This window comes from Schistocerca serialis, chromosome 5 (assembly GCF_023864345.2).
Source record: "Schistocerca serialis cubense isolate TAMUIC-IGC-003099 chromosome 5, iqSchSeri2.2, whole genome shotgun sequence".
In the NCBI taxonomy this organism is placed as follows: Eukaryota; Metazoa; Arthropoda; class Insecta; order Orthoptera; family Acrididae; genus Schistocerca; species Schistocerca serialis.
The window spans coordinates 480398593-480420881 of NC_064642.1; the positions used below are offsets into that span (position 1 = coordinate 480398593).

Here is a 22289-nt window from a genome sequence, read left to right on the forward strand (position 1 = left end):
GTCGAAGACACTGTAACACAATCGAGGCGATAGTAGAGAAAGTGGTGATGAGTCATAGAGCATATTCCAACAGTTTTCACGACATTTTGAACAGGACCAAGGTTACTACCCGGCAGACGGGTCTGTTCACGCCTCTTCAGGATGTCCATTAAATAATTCAGCAGTGGAAATACCGCGGGGCAATCCAAATGTTTTATGTAGCCACCTGATCGTCATGGATGGGTTCTGTCTGTGTCAATATGTCCACGAGACGAAGCAACAAAGCAAGTAATGAAAATGTGTGTATTCACCATCGCTGATAAAGTCAAAGAATTCCACCAGAATCTTGCTAGGTGATACAGAGTTTTTTTGGGACATCCATGGTGTGATGCCAACAAATTCTACCCGAAAGAAGCAATCAACTGAAATTTCCTGAAGCGTTGATAGTTAAAACTTTATGACTACCTCTTTCAGGCGGTACACTTCTTATGTAATTATAGATTTCTTTACTTCATCGTCAAGGTTAAGGAGTTTAGGTCCTCTGTTACATGTAAGCATAAATCCTTAGAAGTTCTCTTTACAGTTGACAGCATAATGTGCGTAGTCCACGAGTCATACGTAAGAATGATAACAACAACGAACAAACACTGATGAGCCAAAGAAACTGATACACCTGCCTAATATCGTGTATGGCCTCGCGAGCACGCAGAAGTGCCGCAGCAAGACTTGGCATGGACTCGACTAATGTCTGAAGTAGTGCTGTAGATAACAGCGCCATGAATCCTGCAAGGCTGTCCATAAATCCGTAACAGTACGAATGGGTGAGATCGCTTCTGAACAGCACGTTGCAAGGCATCCAAGATATCCTAATAATGTTCATACCTGGGGAGTTTGGTGGCCAACGGAAGTGTTTATAAACAGAAGAGTGTTCCTGGAGCCACTCTGTAGTAATTTTGGACCTGTGGGATGTCGCATTGTCCTGCTAGAATTGCCCAAGTCCGTCGGAATGCACAATGGACATGAACGGACGCAAGTGACCAGACAGGATGCTTACGTACGTGTCACCTGTCAGAGTCGTATCCACACGATTCAGGGGTCCCATATCACTCCAGCTGCACACTCCCCACACCATTTCAAGCCTCCACCAGATTTAACAGTTCCCGGCTGACATGCAGGATCCCTGGATTCATCAGGTTGTTTCCATACTCGTACAGGTCCATACGCTCGATACAATTTGAAACGAGACTCGCCCGACCAGGAAACATGTTTCCAGTCATCAACAGTCCAATGTCGGTGTTGACGGACCCAGGCGAAGCGTAAAGCTTTGTGTTGTGCAGTCATCAAGGGTATACGCATGGGCGTTTCGGTCAGAAAGCCCATATCGATGTTGTTTCGTTGAAAAGTTCGCAAGCTGACACTTGTTGATGACACAGCATTGAAATCTGCAGTAATTTGCGGAGGGCTGCACTTCTGTCACAGTGAACGATTTTCTCCGGTCGTCATTGCTCCCGTTCTTGCAAGATCTTTTTTCGGTCGGACCTATGTCTGAGATTTGATGTTTTACCGAACTACTGATATTCATGGCACACTCGTGAAATGGTCGTACGGGAAAATCCCCACTTCATTGCTACCTCTGAGATCCTGTGCCCCGTCCCTCGTTCGCCAACTATAACACCACGTTCACACTCCCATAAATCCTGATAACCTGCCACTGTAGCAGCAATAACCGATCTAACAACTGCGCCAGACACTTGTTGTCTTACGTAGGCGCTGCCGACCGCAGCGCCGTATTCTGGCTGTTTACATATCTCTGTATTTGAATACGCGTGCCGATACCAGTTTCTTTGACGATTCAGAGTAATTATTACATTAATATCACATACCAACGAAAAATGGTTTTTGAAAAAGTTTTTGTTTTACTTTGATAGTTGATCTTTATAGATTTTTATGAGCTCAATCCAAATCTAGCCTTAGTGTTTTTGAGTCACCCGTAGTTTTCGAGCAATGTGCTTTTTACTGTATAGTATAAAAATCCTATGCTATACGGTAAACGGGGAAATTAATGAAACGCTTTGTTACAACATAAGCACGGTTTGTATTTACAGTAAGCTACTTAAAACAATGATATGTGTTAATAGAGGTTTCACTTGTCAGCTGGAATTGGTTTTTATTTTCTTTCTGTTTTTTCTTCGAAGCTTCTTGTGTAGCTTTTTCTACGATTAGTGGCTTGCTGAACTTCTCGGTGAAGTGACCAACAGTAGTCCCCCAGCATGTTGGTGTTCCAGCGGCCTTGGCAGCGTTTTTCCATCATTTTAATGTCCTGGTGAAAACGCTCTCCTTGCTCCTGACTAACATCTCCCATATTGTCCAGAAAGTAATCAAGATGACTGTTCAAAAAGTGATCTTTCAGGCTCACTAAACATCCCGAAGTTTTAAACTTCTTTTACATTGTAGTTATAATAGTAACATATTCTGTGTCTTTTTCATGTCCCAAGAACTTTGTGACGACTTGCTTGAATGATACCCATGCTTCTTTCTCATTTAAGGTAGTTGTGGATTCAAAGTTAACATTAAACATCAATTTTCTAATGTCAGGTCCGACAAAGACGCCATCTTTTAGTATAGCATCTGAAAGCTGTGGAAACGTTTCGCAGAGATACTTAAAAAATGGTCCGTATTTAGGCAAAGCATTTGCAAACTGTTTCATTAGGCCCCTATTTATATGTAGAGGTGATAGGAGTAGGTTTTTATGATGTATAAGGTTTTTGCGTAGAATACTCTTCTCAACAGGTTTTAAAGACACCCTCACAGGCCAGTTCTTTCTGCACCAGTGTTGATCCCTAGCCCTACTGTCCCATTCACACAAGAAACATGGAAATTTGGTAAAGCCACCTTGCTGACCAAGGAGCATGCATGTTAGTTTTAGATCACCACAATCATCCAACCATGAGCAGAATTTGAAAGTTATTTGAAAGTTGTATACGCCAGGAGAAACTCAGGTCTCATATATAAAAGCTGTTAAATTCTTTAAAAAATCGCTTAATTTAATAAATTTAAATGTAAAATGTGAATGAATGGTGGGTGATACAGTTTTTTAAGTATTATATTTGGCTTTCCCACCCTAAAAAACATTAGAATAAGATATTTTCAGCCAAAAAGTTTTTCCATCGTTGGCCTGGGTATCCATTTTGATGTAGCCAAGGCCTTCGCCTGTGGCCACTGCTATCCACACGACAGGTATGGTCTGCAGATTGCCTATACTCTGCTCCGCTGGAGTCACTGCCTTCGCACACCGCTCGGCAACGGTGCGCTAGAAATGGCATATTAACCATAACAGGCTGGTTGTGCCCAAAACACGTCATTTTCGACGTGGAACACTAGCCGGACACACAGACACCTTCGACGCTAGCTGCGCCACGAGAGGTGCTATCCCCGAGACCCGTGCTACGTGCATCCCGAACTACAATCAGAACACTACTTTGCCTCCGCGAGTCACGTACCATCCAAGCATCGAGGCGATATTACTCCACTGTGTATGTATTTTGGATGGCAACTGGTTGCTCTCCCCAGTTCAGTCCGTTGAGCCACTGCAAGCAATTCCCAAGCACAAAGACCACCAAGATATACAGCACGCAGTTCTGTCGGCAGCCTGATTTAGAGGACATGCACTGCAGCCACTATGAGCAGCCAGCTATACCTCGGGGAACTTCGCCTCCTCCAACTTGGCCTACCTTGGACTCAATCCTCGAAGACCTTCTTATATGAAACTTAGACTGTCTACTGTGCTCAGCAAGTGCCGTCACTATGCTATCGAACGTTACTGGTTATGAACTGCAGATTAAAACTGAAGAAACTGCAAAAAGGCAGGAATTGAAGGAGATGGGTCCTGGATAAACTGAAAGATCCAGCGGTTGTAGAGTGTTTCAGGGGGACCGATGGGGAACAATTAATAAGAACAGCGGAAAGGAGTATAGAAGCAGAATGGGTAGCTTTGAGAGATGAAATAGTGAAGGCAGCAGAAGATCAAATAGGTAAAAAGATGAGTGCTAGAAAAAATCCTTTGGTAACACAAGAGGTATTGAATTTAATCGCTGAAAGGAGAAACCATAAACATTCAATATATGAAGCAGGCGAAAGGGAATACAAATGTCTGAAAAATGAGATTGTCAGGAAGGACAAATTGGCTAAGCAGCAATGGCTAGAGGACAAATGTAAGGATGTAGAAGCACGTATCACTAGGGGTAAGATATATACCGCCTACAGGAAGATTAAAGAGACTTTGGAGAAAAGAAAACCACTTGTATAAATCAGGTTACCCTCCATTCAGAGGCTGTTGCACGCAGCGACTCTTATATTGACTTGTAAATAATAGATTTCAGCTATCAGTCGTCCGTTTGAGATCTAGATATGTCAATAAAATTTCAAATGGACGACGGATAGCTGAAATCTATTATTTACAAAACTTGAGTAAATACTAAGAGCTCAGATGGAAAACCAGTTCTAAACAAAGAAGGGAAGGCAGATAGGGGGAAGGAGTGTATATAAGGCCTACACAAAGGAGCTGCACTAGAGGGAAATATTACGGAAATGGAAGAGCACGTAGAGGAAGATACGGGAAGAAATTGACAAAGCACTCAAAGACCTATCTCGAAATAAGGTCCCGGGAGTAGACAACATTCCTTTAGAGCTACCGACAGCCTTGGGAGAGCCAGCTATGATAAAGCTCTTCCATCTGGTGAGGAAGATGTACGAGACAGACAAACTTCAAAAAGAATATAATAATCCCGTTTCCAAAGAGAGCAGATGCTGACAGGCGTGAAAATCACCGAGCTATCAGTTTAATGAGTCACGGAAGCATAATACTTACGCGAATCCTTTACAGAAGAATGGAAAAACTCGTAGAAGCTGACCTTGGGGAAGATCAGTTTGGATTCCGGCAAAATGTAGGAACACAGGAAGCAATACTGACACTACGACTTCTCATAGAGACTGGCTAGGGAAAGGTGAACCTACGTTTATAGCATTTGTAGACTTAAAGAAAGCTTTTTAGAATAATGACTTAACTACTCTCTTTCAAATTCTAATGGCGGCAGGGGTAAAATACAAGGAGCGAAAGGCTATTTACAATTTTTACAAAAACCAGAGGGCAGTTATACGTGTCGAGGGGCACGAAAGGGAAGCAGTGGTTGGGAAGGGAATGAGACAGGGTTGTAGCCTATCTCCAGTGTTATTCGATCTGTAAATTGAGCAAGCAGTAAAGGAAAGAAACGAAAAATTTGGAATAGGAATTAAAGTCGAGGGAGAAGAAATAAAATCTTTGAGGTTTGCCAACGACAATGCAATTTTGGCAGAGGCAGTAAAGGACTGGGGAGAGCAGTTGAACGGAATGGACAGTATCTTAAAAAGAGGATATAAGATGAACATGAACCAAAGCAAAACGACTATAATGGAATGTAGTCGAATTAAATGGGGTGATGCTGAGAGAATTAGAATAGGAAATGAAACTCTTAAAGTAGTAAATGAGTTTTGCTAATTGGGAAGCAAAATAACTGATGATGGTCGAAGTAGAGAGAATACAAAATGCAGACTGCAAATGGCAAGAAAATTGTTTCTGAAGAAGAGAAATTTGTTAACGTCGAGTATAAATTTAAGTGTCAGGAACTCCTTTCTTAGAGTATTTTTATGGATTCTCGCCATGTATGGAAGTGCAACATATACGTCATATAATTTAGACAAGAAGAGAATAGATGCTTTCGATATGTGGTGCTACAGAAGAATACTGACGATTAGATGGGTAGATCACGTAACTAATGAAGTACTGAATAGAATTATGGAGAAGAGAAATTTGTGGTACAAACTGATCAAAAGAAGGGATCGGTTGGTAGGACACATCCTGAGACACCAACGGATTACCAATTTAGTACTGTAGGGAAGCTTGTTGGTTAAAAATCGTAGAGGAAGACCAAGGGATGAATACACTGAGCAGATTCAGAGGGATATAGATTGCAGTAGTTACACGGAGTTGAAGAGACTTGCACTGGATATAGAAGCATGGAGAGCTGCATCAAACAAGTCTTCGGACTGAAGACCACAACAATAACAACTATCGAACGGACTTCGTCGCACTACCTGAATAGAGGCCAGAACTTATTGAATATAAGACTTATTACCCCTGTCGTAAACTAGTTCAGTGACGCCTTCAGTGATTCCTTCTGTGGAACTTACAACCTTCCGAACACCTTCATGAGCAGATTCTAAATAATCTTGGGGTTTATCGATCATTAATTTGTTGTTAAGTCCTTGAGTAATGCTGAATATGTTAGTTGTATTTTTGCGTTTTTGTGTGGACAACGATATGGGGCAATGAGTTATTGAGTGTGTACAACGACGTGTGACTCATCAAATTTGCCATTGAGGTGTCTTTTTGTTGAACTCAGTTTTTCATTGTCTGATTTTTCACTGTCTGATGCGGGCCCAAGGGACGAAAACCTACTCGAAGGAGACTTTACTTCAAGTGTTCTCTCATAAGCGTGTCTTACACTGTTTCCCAAAGGTATGTTTTTCTTGATCCTCCAGCAGCACAGAACACATCAGTTATTTACGGTTTCAAGCGTTTCGTCAAATCTGTTCGGGACGAGGTTACAAGTTTTCAAGTTCTGTTCCATCAGTTGGTGACAATCATTGGTTTCCACGTTTTGTCCCTTTCCTCAGTGGCGACGATATCGATAGGTTGCTGTTTACACTCCCAATGTTATCAATACATCTGTAGACTTTTTTTTAACTTTTGTGCCCTTTCGCCGCCCAGGTGCTAATTGTGCTAAGCAAGTTTTCTCGTTCCATCATGGCAACACAGGAACAAGACAAACTGAAACAGCCACGGCGTAACTTGTAGCGACTTCGATAACAGTAGAAAATGCTTCTGTCAACTATAGCCCGCTCGGTCGCTGCCCAGCCCAAGGCTTTCCAGCAACTGAAGCTCCACCGGCAGCTCTTCTGCAGACACTGCCCCAGGCGAGGATAGCCCTTCCTCCGCCGTTTCAAGAATTCCATAAGATATAGCCATTGCGTCCTTTCATCACAAGGTTGGACCAACACTTCATGGTTTTCACAGTTCGAGGTGGCACATGACAATGCGCATTTACCTTAGCCTACTGTGATGCTCACGCCTATCTAGTTCTTCATTGTCTTAAACCTGGTGTACATACCGGTACCTTACCTTCTGTTCAGTTAAAATCACAACTTAATGCCTATTCTGCTTCACCCAACAACTTTAGGCTCACGTGCAAACTACACTCATGCTCATAAATTAAGGATAATGCTGATACATGGTGAAACAACGCTCTGGTGGGCGGTTTGATGGTTTAAATCACTTCGGGGTATGACTATGCAGTGCATTTGACCTGCGGTCGTCGCACCGTGGCGCTGGTAGTAGTCCACATACGAAGAGTACGGTACAGCGAGTAAGTGTACAGACGTTTCCGGACGTGCTAATGGTGACTGCGTGTTGAAAATGGTTCAAAGAAGGCATATTGATGACGTTATGAGGGTAGAATACAAGGGCGACTGGAGGCTGGTCAAACACAGCAGGTCGTAGCACCGGCCCTCCGTGTGCCACAAACTGGGATCTCAAGATTATGGCAACGATTCCAGCAGACAGGAAACGTGTCCAGGCGCTACAGTACGGGACGTCCACAGTGTACAACACCACAAGAAGACCGATATCTCACCATCAGTGCCCGCAGACGGCCACGGAGTACTGCAGGTAGCTTTGCTCGGGACCTTACCGCAGCCACTGGTACACTTGTCTCCAGACGCGTAGTCTACAGACGACTGAACAGACAAGGAGACCTGCAAGATGCATTCCACTGACCCATATTCACAGGAGAACCTGTAAGCCTGGTGTCAAGAACACAGTACATAATCATTGGAACAGTGGTCTCAGGTTATGTTCACGGACGAGTCCAGCTACACTCTGAACAGTGATTCTCGCCGGCTTTTCATCTGGCGTGAACCAGGAACCAGATACCAACCCCTTAATGTCCTTGAAAGAGACCTGTATCGAGGTCGTGGATTGATGGTGTGGTATGGGATTATGATTGGTGCACGTACACCCCTGCCTGTCTTTGACAGAGGAACTATAACAGGTCAGGTATATTGGGACGTCATTTTACACCAGTATGTCCACCTTTTCAGGGGTGCAGTGGGTCCCACCTTCCTCCTGATTGATGATAACGCACGGCCCCACTGAGCTGCCACCATGGAGGAGTACCTTGAAACAGAAGATGTCAGACGAATGGAGTGGCCTGCCTGTTATCCAAACCTAAACGCCATCGAGCACGTCGGGATGCTCTCGGTTGACGTATCGCTGCACGTCTTCAAACCCCTACGATACTTCAGGAGCTCCGACAGGCACTGCTGCAAGAATGGGAGGCTATACCCCAGCAGCTGCTCGACCACCTGATCCAGAGTATGCCAACCCGTTGTGCGGCCTGAGTACGTGTGCATGGTGATCATATCCCATACTGATGTTGGGGTACATGCGCGGGAAACAGTGGCGCTTTGTAGCGCATGTGTTTCGGGACGGTTTTTTCAACTTATCACCAATACCGTGGACTTATAGATCAGTGTCGTGTGTGTTACCTATGTGTCTATGCTATTAGCGCCAGTTTTGTGTAGTGCCACGTTGTGTGGCACCACATTCTTCAATTAACCTTAATTTATGAGCATGAGTGTACAATTTCCAGGGCGTCTGCAACGACGCAATTGGACTCACTGCCAGTCCTCAGCACTAATGCGCATTTTACAAATTTCAAGTAGTCTTCAACGACACAAGAGTACTTCCTGCTAGTTTTTAGTGCTCATACGCACAATACATATTCAAAGTCGTCCACAATGACGGAACAGATCTTCGTGATGGCCCTGCCTTCTTCTTGAATTCTTTATTCTGAAGCGCACGCTCCATTCCCGTGATGTCAGCCACGAAGTTCCTGGCCTCCTGACCCGTCCCTATTCATTGTAAACTAACTGGAATCCCACTACCCTTCAGTCACCACAGGGCCAACATAGAACCTTTGAGCGTAACCATTTGCTGCTTTCACACGATCAGACGTGCTCTGGGTACAACACATTTTCAAACTACCACTACAAAGTGTTCTCGAAATACTTTCTTCAAAATGTGGAACTTTACTGTGGCGCCGATTCCAGCACTCAGTCCCATAGCGGACACATTCTCTCATCTGGCGACTGATTTCTTTTCTGTTTTGTTTCCGATACCTTCTGCGCGGACATGTACCTTCTACACGGCCATGCACTGTGTCTGTATCCACTCCGTACGATGGTGGCATTTCTCCATTGTCCACAGACGCCCCCGGCAGCATGTCAGTTTGTGTTGTATCGCTGTCACACAATCACACATTGATGCTCCAGTTCCAGTACTAGTTTCTGCACTCTGTATGTGTGCCGTTGCAGTGGCAGATAATTTGAGTGTGACACCCAGTCCTCCCGCCGCACGAGCAGTGCAAGACTATGTGTGTTTCCTTGCTCCGTCACCTGCTGTCCACCAGAGGAGCCAAGAACATTGTATGTGGGGGTGGCTCGTCCTTGAATGTACATCCCTCTGCAGGCGCCGTGTCTGGCTTCCACCGACGACTGCTTATGCGAAATATGCTAGCTTCCAGGGCTAGGTGGTGTCGTAAACGTACCATCGGATTATCTGCAGGAGCCCGTTCTTTGACAGAAACTATGAGGAATTTTGATAACGCACAACAATTTTACGACTGACGAAAGACATATCAGACATTTGGCTGCAGCAGGACACTGAGTGAACCAAACAGCGACAAATGAAGAAAAAAATGGTTCAAAAGGCTCTGAGCACTATGGGACTCAACTGCTGAGGTCATTAGTCCCCTAGAACTTAGAACTAGTTAAACCTAACTAACCTAAGGACATCACAAACATCCATGCCCGAGGCAGGATTCGAACCTGCGACCGTAGCGGTCTTGCGGTTCCAGACTGCAGCGCCTTTAACCGCACGGCCACTTCGGCCGGCGACAAATGAAGATTTGACAAGATATTGCAGTACCTGTATTATTCCGAACCACGATGCTAAGTTCCTTGAACAGCCACTGGGACGACTATAACCGTTACGAAATATATGAAATGTATTCACAGTTGTAAATATGGGCTACCATCAGCTGTATAATGGAATAACGGCAATGAAAACTTGTGCCGGACCAGAACTCGAACCTGGATTTCCCGCTGATCGCGAGAGCTTGCCTTGCCTTCAGTCTATCTGTGCACGACTACGGCCAGGCCCAAACTTCCATATGTCGTCAACCGTCATCTCCTAACTGTACTCGTACATCCATTACGTATATTCCAGCAAAGGGGAGACATTTACTTTAATGTCTCTTGTCCAGTGTCAGTAGATAAATACGATACTGCCCAAGAGACTTCCAAGTAAAATATCCCCCCGTACAGGAATATACATAATGCATGTACGAGTACAGGTTTTAAACACATGGTTGACGACACATGACAGTTTGGGTGTTGGCCGTGAGTCGCGATCGGATAGCCTACTGGTAAGGCGAGCGGTCGCGATAAGCGGGAAACTCGGGTTTCAAAAAATGGTTCAAATGGCTCTGAGCACTATGGGACTTAACATCTGAGGTCATCAGTCCTCTAGAACTTAGGACTACTTAAACCTAACTAACCTAAGGACATCACACACATCCATGCCCGATGCAGGATCCGAACCTGCGACTGTAGCGGTCACTCGGTTAGAGGCTGTAGCGCCTAGAACCGGTCGGCCACGCTGGCCGGCCCCGGGTTTCAGTCCCGGTCCAGCACAAATGTTCTTTGTCGTCATTCCACTATACAGCTGAAGTTAGCCCATATTCGGAACTGCGAATACATTTCATGCAATGAAAATTTGTGTCGGGCAGGAAGTTGTGCCCAGATTTCCCGTTTTAAGCGAGCGGTCGCCTTAACTGGTTCGGCTTACCGAGAACGTCCCTCGGCCGACCCAAATACATTTGCTCGCAGCCTAACTGTATACCTGCAGGAGTTCGGATACTATTATGCATCCGCGCTGAAATATCTGTTTACATAAATAAAGACGAGTGTCCGTTTGTTCGTTTGTTTGTTTGTGCGAGGTTTGCCTGAAAAGTAAGGCACCGCATCTTTTTTCTCAGCCAAAAGCAATGCTACGAAAGTGAAACGTTACGTATGTATTATTTGAAGTTTACTGAGAGAGTGCGCCAAGTTTCCGTCACTTCTGACAGATAGGGTAGCTGCAGTACAGTTTCGAAATGGCGTCTGTAGGTGATGTACGTTACAAGCAATGTGCCGTTATTGAATTTCTCACTGCAGAGAAAAAAACTTTGGAGAATATTGGCAAACACTTGTGCAAAGTCTGTGGAGCATCTGCTGTCTAGCCGGCCAGGGTGGCCGAGCGCTTCTAGGCGCTACAGTCTGGAACCGCGCGACCGCTACGGTCGCAGGTTCGAATCCCACCTCGGGCATGGATGTGTGTGATGTCCTTAGGTTAGTTCGGTTTAAGTAGTTCTAAGTTCTAGGGGACTGATGACCTCAGAAGTTAAGTCCCATGGTGCTCAGAGCTATTTGAACCATCTGCTGTCTAAAGAAACACAGTCAGTCGCTGAGCACGGAGGGTGAGGCCATCAGAAGGCGGTTCGGCAGAGCTCCTTGATTTACAGCGGTCGGGGAGACCATCCACGGCTGTCACACCCGACATGTTGCAACGAAGTGATATCAGTCGCGAGGACAGACGCCATTCGTGGAAGACATTTTGAGGACGATGAGGGGCTGATTCACACAGTGAAGCACTGGCTCTGCCACCTGAACACAGATTGGTATTGAAACGGCATACGCTCCCTTGTTTCGCGCTGGAGGAAGGCCATAGAACGGGATGGAAATTACGTAGAAAAATAGGGTGTGTGGATAAAACATCATTCTTTCGTGTGCTTAAATCTCATTATGTTCAATAAAGAATTGTTGGAGAAAAAAATGCGGTGCACAGCTTTCTGGGCAACCCTCGTAATTCACACAAATCTGCAGCTTTTTTTCGATCTTGATGAAATTTTGCACACTTTATCATAAAGATCACTGTCTACTTAAGATTTTGCAATCTGACTTGTAACATGTAAGTTTGTTATCAAAAGTCCCTAAAAGTTCTTGGTGGATTTACTTCAAATTTCTGCACCAAACATCACGAAAAGTATTTGACCGATTTACTTCAAATTTCCATATTCAGATGAAACAACGAAGAAAATTAATGAACAATTAAATGCCTAACAAACGAAATATATCGCACTAAACTGACTGTACTTCCAATAGCGAGAATAAATTACAGTCCAGATACTCGCCTTGGATGTCACTAGATCGCGGCCCGAGCAAAAGCTTGAGAATTTCGCAGAAACATGACCGAAAACTCTTTTTTGTTGACTGATTCCCATTGCTACAAATGACGTATAGCCTAGAAGATATTTTAGTCCGTGTTCCACAATTATTTTTTTTTTGTTATTAAAGCCCACAGTGCTGCACAAACGTTAACGCATGTCTTGGATACTGTACAAACAAAAGTCACTAGATCGCGGGCCGATCAAGAAATCGAACAGAATCCGAGACTGATCACCAACTAAAATTCTTTTCATATTGGTAAAGACGTATTCATTCGTCGCATTCCGTTGACACCCAGTGATTCAACCATTCCCCTTGATTTAAAGCGATGCAATTTCCCATATGGCTTGCATTCGCTATTAGTATCAACAACGCACAGAGCCAGTCATTTCATGTGGCGGATATTAAACATCCCAGGCAACGCCGGGCATTGCAGGTAGTATATTACGTATATGGATGGTGTGTCTACTTTCAGTTACAGATGTTCGAAATAACATACATAAATCTGCCACTGTAAGGGACAAAATGTTTTGTTTCATTAAAATTGGTTAATTTTTAATTAAATTATAAACAGCATGCAATAGGGAGTTAACTTCCACCGTCCCTGTATACAACAGCTAAATTGTTTGTAAACCCACCGTGTGGAATTACTTATCCAGGTCCTTGAAGTGGCAATATGCCTGATAACCCAACTGTTACCCAAAACTTACGCCACCGATCACCATCGCCGTGACACCGCACAGGACGGCTCCCAACCACATGACCTCTTCCTTTTCTACAGTATGAAGACTACACTGGCACCAAAAAGTATGGGCACCGACCCCTTTCCATATCTAATACAAAATACATAAATACTAGGAACATTATACGTATACCATTAACCCTAATTCAATAAAGGAAGTTATTTGTATATTAAAATATTTTCCCAAGACAACAGAAACACTTGAAATCAGTTAAATGAGGATTTTATCCTGCTCAAAAAAGAATTGGCATACTATAGTATGTTTGTTGTTGTATTTAACAGACAGCTCCGCGCGTACCACACTTATACAACTGAAGTTGACAAACTGTTCAGTCGCTTGCCTGACAGCCAGTTTAAGGGACATTCACTTGCCAAAATGGGACCAAAAGGGAAGGAGCATTCCGTGTCGTTCCGTAACAAGGCCGTTTTATTACATTTGCAGGGTAAACGTTACCATAAGATTCGTAAAAAACTCTCTGATAATTGTACAATACAGCGGGCAATCATGAAGAAGTTTCAAGAGACTTGTAGAGCAGACAATAAACGCAGATCCGGACGTCCAAGATTTCTTACATGTAGGGAGCGTCGAAGGACAGTTCGTCTTTCACAGAAAAAGTCCTTTACAAGAGCAAGGATGTTTGTATCGGGCATCGAGCCGCCGTTCAACAAATAGGTCAGTGTTCAAACTATTTCGGAATGTTTTGAGCGTAGTTCATACTTATGACAGATCTCTCAGAAGAAAGACATTTATTTTGGAAGGTAACAGAAGAAAACGCTTGCCTCTCGCTAAAGATTATTTTCAATAAACCGAATGAATTTTGGAATACTGTGCTATATTATGACGAATCCAATCTTAACCCGTGTAGATCTGACGGAAAGAAAAACGAGTGGAGCAAACCAAATACAGAGCTCCAGTCGCAACCTGTCCAACCTACAGTAAAACATGGAGGAAGAAGCATAATGGTCTGGAGATCCTTGGAGCCTCTGGTGTTGGTGAGCTGACGATTACTGTCATGAATCATCATACATGTATCGATGTGTTGCAGACAATTTACATAGCAGCGCGCAAAAGCTGGATCTTGATGGCGTCTTTCACTTTGAACAAGACAACGACTCTAAACAAATGGCTCTGAGAACTCGGGAGTGGTCGATATATAATGCTCCAAGAAGGGTTTTTCACTCCACCATAGACCCCTGATCTTAGCCCGATAGAGCATGTTTGAGCACACTTGGATACAAAAGTTCGAAAACGTCATTCTACAGGGAAGCGAGAATTTCAGACGGTGTTGATAGAGGAATGGTTGAAGATCTCACAAGATATTACTAGCAACTTGGTTCATTCCAAGCCAGGACGTCTACAAGCTATTATCAGTGCTAACGGTATGCCAACAGGATAGCAGAATTGCGTTACGTGAATTAGACTTTAACTATATTTTTCTGTAGGTGTCCCAATGCTTTTTTGATGCGTAGAGCAGTTAACAACTTTTTAGAAAATAATACATGAGAATATCAGAAGTAATGCCCAATAATTTTATTGTCAAATATTTTAATAGGAAACAAAACAAAAAAATAACAAATTAACTTATGTCTTTTACCAATTTTTCTACATAGTTACCAACACATTTCTTCCATCGTGGCACCAGATTCAATATGCCTTCTTCTTAGAAGTCCGTTTGGTTGAAGCATAGCCAGCTGTGGACTGCTGATTTCACTTTTGCATCTGTCACAAAGCGTTGGCCGGCTAGGAAATTTCTTCATGGGACCAAACAGTTGAAGGCCCGACGGTGCAAGATTCGGACTGAATTATGATGGACTCTGGAGAACCTAACACCCGAATCTGGCGACCTTCTCACAAACCGGAGCAGCAAAATGGGGGCAAGCATTTTCATGAAGAAGTCAGTATTAATGTTGCGACGTTTGTCACGAAGGGCGCAACGCAACTTAACGAATTTTTAATGTAGGCTGCAACATTCATTATGATCTCGTGTTTAGCAAAGTCCACTAGTAACACACCTGGCATATCCTAGAACACTGTCGCAAACACTTTCCTGGTAGACTAACACACTTTGATTTTTTTCGTACTGAGGAACCAGCATCTTTCCACTCCAAAGAGGCCAGCTTGCTTTCTGGTGTGTAGTGGCACGCCCACGAAGTTTTAGTGTAGGCTGCAACATTCACGTTGGTCTTGTGTTCAGAAAAGTCCACCAGTAACACACCTGGCATATCCTAGAATACTGTCACAAGCAATTTCCTGACAGACTAACACACTTTGACTATTTTTCGTACTGGGGAACTAGCACCTTTCGACTCCATAGAGACCAGCTTGGTTTTGGGCGTGTAGTTGCATGCCACGACTCTTCAGGGTGACGATTCTTTCCAGAAAGTCGTGACCTTCTGCGGCATGGCGCGTAAAGTGATCCAAGTTTGTCATCGTTTGCACGTCTTTGTGGTTGTCTGTAAATTTCTTAGATATCCAGCAAACACTAATTTTACGAAATTTCAACGTGTCGCGAACAACACCGTGCACCGCACCATAGGAAACGTTGAAATGCTGCCATAAGGTTCAAGGCTGTACCCTCCAGTCGTTCAAAATTACTGCCTCAATGACTCTGATGTTATGCTAGATTGCAGCTGTTACCGGCCGCCCAGAGCGTGACGAATTACTGAGGTTCACGTGGCGCTCTTGGAACAATGCACACCACCTGGAGACATTGCTACAGTCCATACAGCCAATCCCATACTCACGCATGTCCCTGTGAACTTCACTCAGTGTATGCCCTTTGGTCAAAAATATCTAACTACACTGTGAGAGAGGGCAAGTTACTCTCTCACCTATTTCACGTACATCGAAAATTATTAAAGATTTTGTTACAACCTGACGCACCTTGAGCAAGACTCTAGAAAGTTAATGGCCTGAGAAGAAGTTGGTGGTGCCTGGTAGGGCGCTAAAAGCATGAGGTATTTTTACTGTTCTTAGCTCACAGAAACGGCATGTTGGCAGTTGGAAGCAATTGGTGGAGAACCCATCCCTCAGAAAATTTGCCAGACAGGCCCACAGTCATACAGGGCAGACAGAGCAGCCCCTCGTCACGACAGGTCTTCGGCAGAACAATGCCACGATACCTGCATTGGCGCCAGCCGAAGCCTGGGCTAGGACGACAGACTGAAGGAACGCATCTACACAGTGGAGTCGTAAACCAGGCATTGTGTGCAGAGCCACATGTAATAAATATTCGCAAGTTTTCGTGTTCACTGTTATGTAAAAAGGTCTGTGACCCACTTACATCTGCTGCCTCGGTTGTATAAGAAACTCCAGCGTCTGAGAAACGTTTGCAGATAGAATCTTTACTACACATCATAGCTAACAAGCTCCAAGGCACAGGCGATTTACATCAAGATCTTATCTGTTAGCTTGTTGGCATGGAAAGCGACACAACTTCAGAGAAAATCATCTTCCCCCTCTGCAAAATCTTTAAAAAAGCCAGTAATTGGTGGTTTCTCTTTTTCCCAAAGACGCATGTTTGTTAACTCTTGCCCTGGTTCTGCTGTCATATGGGAGGGGAGATTTAGCGCCTCTGGAACCCCATGATTGCCTCAAGATGGCGTGAAGGCGGTATCGTTCGTGCACTTTGCGGGAAAACGGAATATTTTCTGGAGAGGTGTGAGGCTCTTGGGTGCTGGACTTTGGTCTGGTAAGAGACTTCTGGTCGATGCTCTGGCATGTGTGGTTGTTGGTTGAGACCTGTCCTGAGACTGACTTCACTTGCGAGTACTTTAGACTGGGGAGCCTGTGCTGAAGTTCTTACTGTAGCGACAGTGTGACTTCAAACGTCGCAGACTGCTCGTTTGCCGAGGGTACACTTATGAGTTTTTGGTTTACCAGTCTTGACGTTTGATATCCTTGTGCGCTCTGCCGTATAAGTGAGCCAAATTGGTCCTTTGTACAACCAGCGAAAGGGTGTGTGACTCACTGAAATCTACCGTGATTTCACGACACTGGTAGAGAGCAAATTGCGATCCATGAGCCTGATCACTAGACTGTGAGATTTTTGCACTTCTTTCGTGGCAGCGATCGATTCACAGGTGCGCCTCACGTCTCGCCTCCACCGCACCCATCTCGGCAGCTGCAAGTTACATCGCCACACGAAGCAAACAGGGTAACGTACTGCCCCTCCGGCCTTCTCAGAGAGTACAGATCTCAATCGCCACTTGCTCTCAGGTGCACCTATATAGAGAAACTTCTGTAGATGTGAACAATCAAAGTCTGTTCAGCGTCAGATCAATTCAGATGGCGTTATCCACATTTTTAGGGCCAGAGTACTTGTCTCACTCCTGTCACCCAGGATCCTTGCCTACTGTGGTCTTAAACCCATGTTAGTTGTTCACAGTATTCAATCAATAAATTGTTTAGCACAATTTATGTCTGGGTTGTTTGTTCATTTGAAAAATAAATGTTGCCAGAGCTCTAGTAAATTTTGCTTCATTCTCAATCATTTATACAGCCCTCACATGGTTCACTTTCAACTGTTCTTCACGTTATGATGACAGTAACATTCGCACAATATTTGTTTTTTAGTCTAGGCTCCTCTCGTTAGAGCTGCACATGTAAACAAAAATACCTTCTATAGCACAAACTTCAAACTATCTCGTCATGAAATTTTAACGTATCAGCTCCAGTAGCAAGGGAGGAAAAAATTATTGCCCGTTACTGTCTGATTCTCCTTCGTATTTTTGTTGTGGGAAACCAATTTTACTATAAAAACCTTATGTTTACAACTGCGCATTTAAGTAAATGTAATACTGTCTTGTATGTAAAATACAGCGTGAATAGTAATAAAAGCAACAAACTGCAGGGACGGATTACTGACTGGAAATGCAACGTTGCCACGGTAGATGGTGCTGACGGATGACACTACCTCTGACCATGTACTGTGCATTCCATGTGTGTTTCAGGTGTATGCTTGACGCAGCGCACTGTAAGCAGCAAAATGGGCCGGTTGCATATCGGGAACAAGCCGAGATAGTGTACGGCCAAGCAGATAAAAACGGTCGAGAGGCAACACGATTATACAAAAACAAATACCATCACAGACACCAACCACATCACACAACATTTCAAGCCCGTTTTGGGCGCTTGTGTGATCATAGGTACCTTCAGAGAGACGAACGTGAATCTTTGGAGAACCAATTTCTACTGGACATTGAGGTGAGCCCTAGTACAAGCTCCAAACAAGCGGCCCGCCAACATGGTGTAAGTTAAATTATGGTAATTTGTATCCTGTATGACAACCGCTACTGTCACTATCACCTGTAACACACAAGGAACACATGGCGCCTGGTGTGAAGAACAGTCATCCGCCAGCGCCATCCACCGTGGAAGCGATGCCTTTCCGGGCACTTATTCATAAGACCCTTCTTCCTCCATTTCCAGTCAGGAGCCTGTCCCTGTAGTTGGTCGGTTCTATTAACGTTCTCTTTGTATAATGATGGGTGTGCCAGTGCTTTACGGTGCCACTTTAGGTGCAGGTAGCCTGCAGCCGCACCGTGGTGGTGCGTTACTCACGCTTGCTGTACTCCGAGATGGCGTGGAAGTGTGCGCTGGCGGCGCCCGCCTCGTGGCCGAGTAGCGTGATGCTGCCCTCGTTGCCGTCGAAGTACATGGCGTTGCGGCGCACCCAGGTGAGCAGCCGGTGCTGGTCCTTGAGGCCGTAGTTGCCCGGCAGCGCCGCGTGCCCGGCCGCCAGGAAGCCTGCGCAAACAAACCCGCCCTGTTTGCAGTCGGCCCGCGCCGCGGTCAGCAAGTTCCTGCGCACTCGCGCAGGTCAGCTCAAGTACCCGCTTTCATCTGTACAAATATCTCACGTCGATGTGCTCCGAGTTACCGGCGTGCGCCAGTGGATAAACTAAACGGTTCAAAGCTCCAGCTGCTCGCTCCGTAATCTCTGCAGATGGTTCAAATGGCTCTGAGCACTATGGGACTTAACATCTGTGGTCATCAGTCCCCTAGAACTTAGAACTACTTAAACCTAACTAACCTAAAGACATCACACACATCCATGCCCGAGGCAGGATTCGAACCTGCGACCGTAGCGGTCACGCGGTTCCAGACTGAAGCGCCTAGAACCACACGGCCACACCGGCCGGCAATCTCTGCAGATGTCCGAAGCGGAACGGAAGAGAAGATGTTTGCAACCTTCTTGTATCGACGGTCATAATCTCGTCGGCACTGAGTTATTGGCGGTCAAACAATTTTATTCTCATCACGCAGCGTTGAAATGAAACTCTGTAATACTTGTATAGTTCAAACATTTTATTGGGGATGACAGCTAACCTCGATTTGATAATTTTGTATTTAAATTTCTGTCAAAATTGCGTGTATTTTATGCAGGTCACTAGTTCCAAACGCAGGCGTTCATTTTCAAGCCAGAGCCACAGAAAATTGCAGTATTAAGAAACATCCAATCAAAATAACATTATCGTGACATAATGTGCACAGTTATTAGTAGTGCAATTAGCACGTATGACTTTAACATGCCTGCACTAAAAGTGCTTATCAAAGGGATATTCCACTGAGATACTTGCGTAACGTCCGAGGTGACAAAAGTCGTGGGATACCTCCCAATATCATGTCAGAGCTCCTCTTTGCCGGCGTAGTGCAGCTCGACGTGGACTCAACAAGTCGTTGCAAGACCTGTGCAGAAATAGTGAGCAGTGCTGCCTCTGTAGCTGTCCATAGTGAGGAAGTACTTCAGGTGCAGGAATTTTTGCACGAACTGACCTCTTGATTATGTCCCATAAACATTCGATGGGATTCATGGCGGGTGACGAGGGTGGCCAAATCATTCGCTAGAATTGTCCAGTATGTTCTTCAAAACATTCACAAACAATTCAAATGGTTCAAATGGCTCTAAGCACTATGGGACTTAACATCTGAGGTCATCAGTCCCCTATACGTAGAACTACGTGAACTCAACTAACCTAAGGACATCACACACATCCATGCCCGAGGCAGGGTTCGAACCTGCGACCGCAGCAGCCTCGCGGATCCGGACTGAAGCGCCTAGAACCGCTCGGCCACAGCGGCCTGCCCAAGAAACTGTCTCCCGGTGAAGTGACAGCTCTGTCATCCATAAAATTTCCATCGTTATTTGGGAACGTTAAATCCATTAATGGCCGAAAATGGTCTCCAATTAGCCAAACATAAATGGAGCCACCCACTAGCTTCCACAGTGCCTTATTGACAACTTGGGTCCATGGCTTCGTGCGGTCTGCGCCACACGGTTCTTACCAATTTCAGTCTGGGCTCATCTGACCAGGCCACGGTTTTCTAGTCACCTACTGTCCAGCCAGTGTGGTCACGAGCCCAGGAGAGGCCCTGCTGGCGATGTCGTGCTGTTAGCAAAGGCACTCGCGTCGGTCGTCTGCCGGCATAATCCATTAGCACCCTGCCCTAACTCATACGTTCGTCGAAGGTCCAGTTTGATTTCTGCCGTTATTTCACACAGTGTTGCCAGTCTGTTAGCAGTGACAACTTACGCAACGTCGCTGCTCTCGGTAAAGTGCCGCCTGTCATAGCGTCGTCCGTGGTGAAAGGTAATGCCTGAAATCTGGTATTCTTGGCAGACTCTTGACAATGTGAATCTCGGAATATTTAATTGCCTAACGATAACCGAAATTGAATGTTCCATGCGTCCAGCTCCAATTACCACTTCGTGTTCAGAGTCTGTTAGTTCCCGTCGTGCGGCCATATCACGTCGGAAATGACAGCTCTGCCAATGCACTGCCCTTTTAGACTCTGTGTATGCGACACTACCGCCATCTCTATAAGTGCATATCGCTATCCAATGACTTTTGTCACCTCATTGTAGTTACACAACAGGTATGGAGTGATGTTGTTAGATAAATGATACATTCAGCAGATGAAACTGCACTGAACGCACGTACTACAAAGGAGTTTACAGGAAGTCACCATATGTCGCTAGTCTCCTCCCCTGTGCCCACGTGCATCGTCTGCGGCCAATAGTACGTCGCAGTCACTGTCTGATGTATTCATAAGCGCTACCGCAAAATAGTACATCGTAGTTCTTATGAACTACTGGACGCGAAGCAACACTATGTGAAGAGGTCTGAGGGGATTAGGACATGTGACCTCTGAGCCGACATACATGGTCTTCCTATCCACCGTTCAGGAAACCCGCAGTTGAATTAATCACGAACAATGATAGCAAAACGGAGAGAAGCCCCATCTCGCTGGTAGACAACGGAATTCAGAATTCCATCAGACTCAAACAGAGTTCTCCAGGAAGAGCTCAAGCATGTCAAGCTGTCTGATACCCCTTATCGCTTGCTCTGCAAACAAGAATGGCCCATAAACCTTATTCCTTGTCATTCTTAGCCAAACTTTCAGTACCGAAGTGTTTCTGTCCTATTCTTGCGCCTCACGAGAGGTATTGCTCGCCCATATCTGGCAGATGTGGCGATTCACAAAACCAGTTTGTGATACGCGGCCTCAGCTGAGCAGCGGATGTTATCTAACAGGTTTTTTTTCACACAACCTCCAAAACCTCAGCACACATTCTCATATAGGTGACAGAATTCCCCCCCCCCCCCCCCATGTGATGCATTACCTGGATGTGATACGCCCTTTCTTCAGTGTAAAATGGAGAGTACACTATTTCAAATATTGTGTTTCTTGGTCATTATAATCGTCACAGACTGCAATACTACTCTCTTATAGCACGTTGTAATAATATACCTATGATGATCTTTGTTATGAGGTAATACAGATTCTGATTGCATTGCCAGATACTAAGTTTTAATGGCATAATGCCTTTGGTAATATGAGGCCTTATAACGCATACTTCTGGCTTATGTTAATATGTATAATCATGCTCATTGTCTCTTCCTTATCTTAATGTACGTTTTTCAGTCTTATGGCCTTCGTTTTATTTGACCGATTATGGACGATGTAAAGCTATCTTACCTACACGTTCTGTATGAATACTGTCGTTTAAAGAAATTTAATGATATGTTGAGCCATTGGCAATTACGCTAATCAAGATATTTTTATGGTGTGTATCCTGTAATTAATTTTTGTTATATATGAGGTCTGTTCAAAAAATGCCGGTACATTCGTAATTTCACGCCA

The 22289-nt window shown here is 44.7% G+C and overlaps 1 protein-coding gene across 1 annotated transcript in view; it reads right to left on the reverse strand.

Annotated features, from left to right (window-relative positions):
• Positions 1–22289, reverse strand: part of LOC126482010 (venom carboxylesterase-6-like) — a 143308-nt gene that overhangs the window by 86151 nt on the left and 34868 nt on the right. The window contains exon 4 of the mRNA XM_050105978.1: positions 18705–18890. Coding sequence (XP_049961935.1) covers positions 18705–18890 — 186 coding nt within the window. The remainder of the gene's footprint in view (positions 1–18704; positions 18891–22289) is intronic.